The sequence below is a fragment of the Myotis davidii genome, unplaced genomic scaffold (assembly GCF_000327345.1).
Source record: "Myotis davidii unplaced genomic scaffold, ASM32734v1 scaffold478, whole genome shotgun sequence".
Taxonomy (NCBI): Eukaryota; Metazoa; Chordata; class Mammalia; order Chiroptera; family Vespertilionidae; genus Myotis; species Myotis davidii.
In genome coordinates, this window is record NW_006289570.1 from 4571624 (window position 1) to 4574818 (window position 3195).

Genomic DNA, 3195 nt, shown 5'->3' on the forward strand with positions numbered 1-3195 from the left:
ACCCCTTTAGCGCACATTTTTCCCACAAGAAGAAACCTAGGCCTCCCTTGCTTCTCTGGCAATCATGACAGAGCTGTTCCTCTCTTGAGAAATGTGGGGAGGCCTCGGCCACTATCTCAGGACCCTAGCAGATCAGGCCCTGGCCTAGCCTTGGCCTCAGCCATCTTAACCTGTCCCACCTTCCTCTGCCCCTCCAGCTTAATGAATTCCAGCGAAGCTGCCGTGACAAAATTTTTACCCAAGAGCCACTTATCTCGGGTGATTATTCGTGACAACCTCAGTGCGCAACGAATCTATGAGTTGGAGGTAAAGTCCTCATAAGCTTTTGTGTTAGAGGGTGTTGTTGGCTTGACCCAGGTTCATTTCACTCTCCCTGATTCCTTGGGGGTGAGGGGTGGGGGCATGGTCCCAGGTCTTAGAGGGGATGGGGAGTCACAAAGGTGCTCTAATGCAAGTCCCATTTTCTGGAGGAGTCTGAAACTCGGGGTGACTGACTTGCCCAGGGTGTCACTGCTGTTCCTGTGCTGATGGCGCCTGGGAAAACGATTTCATGCTTTGGATCTGGTGGCATTCTCCCCCATCCCTCATCCCCCGCCCCCATCCAAAGCACATTACCTTTCTATTTGGGGAATCCATGGATGGATTCCTACTATCTCCCATTAAAAAAAGTCTTGGGTCCTAGAGCTTGAAGTGGCATCAACATAGTTTGGTCAGTTTTTTTTGGGGGGGGATTAACCCCCCACTTTTCATATGAGAATTGAGGTTCTTCTACTTTTTGCTGATGGACAACTAGGGTTTGACCTGCTTGGTTGAAAGCTGTCAGGAAATGAGGAGGGAAACCACAGAGGCATTGCCCCACAGGCCCTGACTGGTTCATCCATTAAATGTCTGCGGGTCTGCTTGGGACAGGCGCTGCGGGGGAACGGGGAGAAGCTAGTGAATAGGATGGATTCCGGAAACGTACTCATTTCTCCAAGCAGAGCCGGCAGCCCGGAACTGACTCTGTTGAGCTCCCCTCCATGTTGCAGGAGGATGGGCCCAGGGGATCCTGACATTGAGAGAGAAGGAGGCTTAAGAGATGGGGCCAGGTTCTCTTAAGCCTCCTTAAGAGAGAGTAGAGGCCTGGGTGTTTCTCCATCTGCTGACCTTCCAGTGACCTGCTGTAGGAGAAATAGGATGACCTCTTGTCTGGTTCTGTTTCCCATGCCCCACACTTCCCCATCCTTCAAAACCCAACCCCCCGATTCTTACTGCGACCCTCCAGGGACTTTTCCTGCTCTCTCCCCTCTTTGAACTCTGTGTTTGTTTGTTTGTTTCAAGGGATGTGTCACTCTCTGCCTTGCTTAGATGCATTTGGGCTTGTGTCCCATCTTCCTGACTGTGTTGAAATTTCTGTGAAGATAGGCAGCCGATTCTCCTTAGTGTCCTCTCCGCAGCTGGCTCACTGAAATAAATACATGAGCGAGTAAGGTAGAGGATGTGCCTTCCCAGAGCCTAGCCCAGGGGTGGGCAAACTTTTTGACTTGAGGGCCACAATGGGTTCTTAAACTGGACCGGAGGGCCGGAACAAAAGCATGGATGGAGTGTTTGTGTGAACTAATATAAATTCAAAGTAAACATCATTACATAAAAGGGTACGGTCTTTTTTTTTTTTTTTTTTATTTTTTTTCTTTTCAAATGGGCCGTAGTTTGTCCACGGCTGGCCTAGAGTCTTGGGGACAGGATAAAAGTGACATAGTAGAAGAAGTAACTAGAGTTCAAAGGGAGGCAGGGAATGTCCCATACAATATGTGGGAAGCACTAAGCAAGTAACGGGGACAGAGTGATAGTTAAAGAATGAGCAGAGGAGGGACAAGATGCTCCCTTTCTCCACACCCTCCCCCACCTCTTTCTGACCAGAGGTGTAAAGGTCAAAATCAGGGTGTAGGCTGCAGACTCTCAGAAGGTGGCCTAGGAGCTATCTAGCTCAACGCCCACATTTTACAAACAGGGAAATAGGCTGGCCTATTGTCTACCGTCCTATCAGCAACACAGATGCCTCTCTCGTTAGTAGTTTCCTCATCCTAACCTCATTTGTTTTTCTGTAAGATGAAAACGGTAGAAAAGACCAAGAAAAAGATGAGCCACTTGCATGACCACCTGAGAAAAAAGTTCCTGATGGACCAGTTGAGAAAGCTGGGGCGCTGGAGACGGGAGTTCCTTAGCGTGCGGCAGTACCTGGACAGCATCCGTGTGCGCAGGGACGACTCCAGCCTAAAAGAAAAATCCAGCCGGCTTAATCAAGTTAGAATCTCCACCCCAGAGCCATGACAACGCTAGACTGACAGGGGGGGAAGACGTAGAAGCCATCCACAGGAGAAGATGTAGAAGCCAGCCAGCGCCACCGTAGAACAATAAACTGAGACCAACGGACAGTGGAGTACAAAACCCCTAGAATTCTCATATCCTTGCCCTGCCTCATTCCCTCTGTTCTGGTGAAGGAGATGCTGGTCGTCCCCTAGCTGAGTGGAGGAGGCTTAACCAAGCCAGCATTCATGGTTAAGGCAAAGATCGACCTTCTGTGCCCATGTGTCCGAGGTGGAATGCCAGGCCAAGGGCACCGGGCAGTGGCACCTTAGATGGGAGGGGCTCAGCAATGCCTAGCATTCGTTCAGGTGGTAAGGAGGTCAGGGTGGGGCATCAGACACACGTGGGTCAAGTGCTCTGTCTCCATCAGCTGTGTGACTTTGTAAGCTCTCTGAACCTCTGCTTCCTTATCTGAAAGAATGGGGGAGTAGCAAGGGAGCCTACCTCCAAGAACTGGCATGAGAATGTGGTGAGCCTGGCCCAGGCCCCTCGTTTCCAAAGGCTCTCATCATGACAGCTCCGCTTGGCTTCCAACCCCCCCAGTCCACACTCCCTGGCCTGCCTGCTGTCCCAACTGCACCCCCATTGTCCCCCACATTGTGCCTTTACTTGCACAGGTCCCTTATCTAGAATGCCTCCTCTGCCCGCCCAGGGCCCTCAGGAAACTTCCTCCTCCAAAGCTTCTCTCAATGCTAGTTCCCCTGCAAAGCTTCTCTTCGCCTCCTGCTCGCTCCTTACTCCACCTGCCTACGCCACGTGGGTTTCCCTCCCCTCTGGGTGGCCTGTGGTGGCTTCTCTCCGCCTTTTGTGGTAGTTATGTGGGCACTTGTCCCAGACTCCTGATTAGAT

At 51.3% G+C, this 3195-nt stretch overlaps 1 protein-coding gene across 1 annotated transcript in view; it reads left to right on the top strand.

Moving 5' to 3' along the window:
* Window positions 1–2619, top strand: part of LOC102752174 (chromosome unknown open reading frame, human C5orf52) — a 5410-nt gene extending 2791 nt beyond the window's left edge. The window contains exons 2-3 of the mRNA XM_006762083.2: window positions 198–306; window positions 2089–2619. Coding sequence (XP_006762146.1) covers window positions 198–306; window positions 2089–2310 — 331 coding nt within the window. The 3' untranslated portion in view covers window positions 2311–2619. The remainder of the gene's footprint in view (window positions 1–197; window positions 307–2088) is intronic.
* The last annotated feature ends 576 nt before the right edge of the window (window positions 2620–3195 follow it).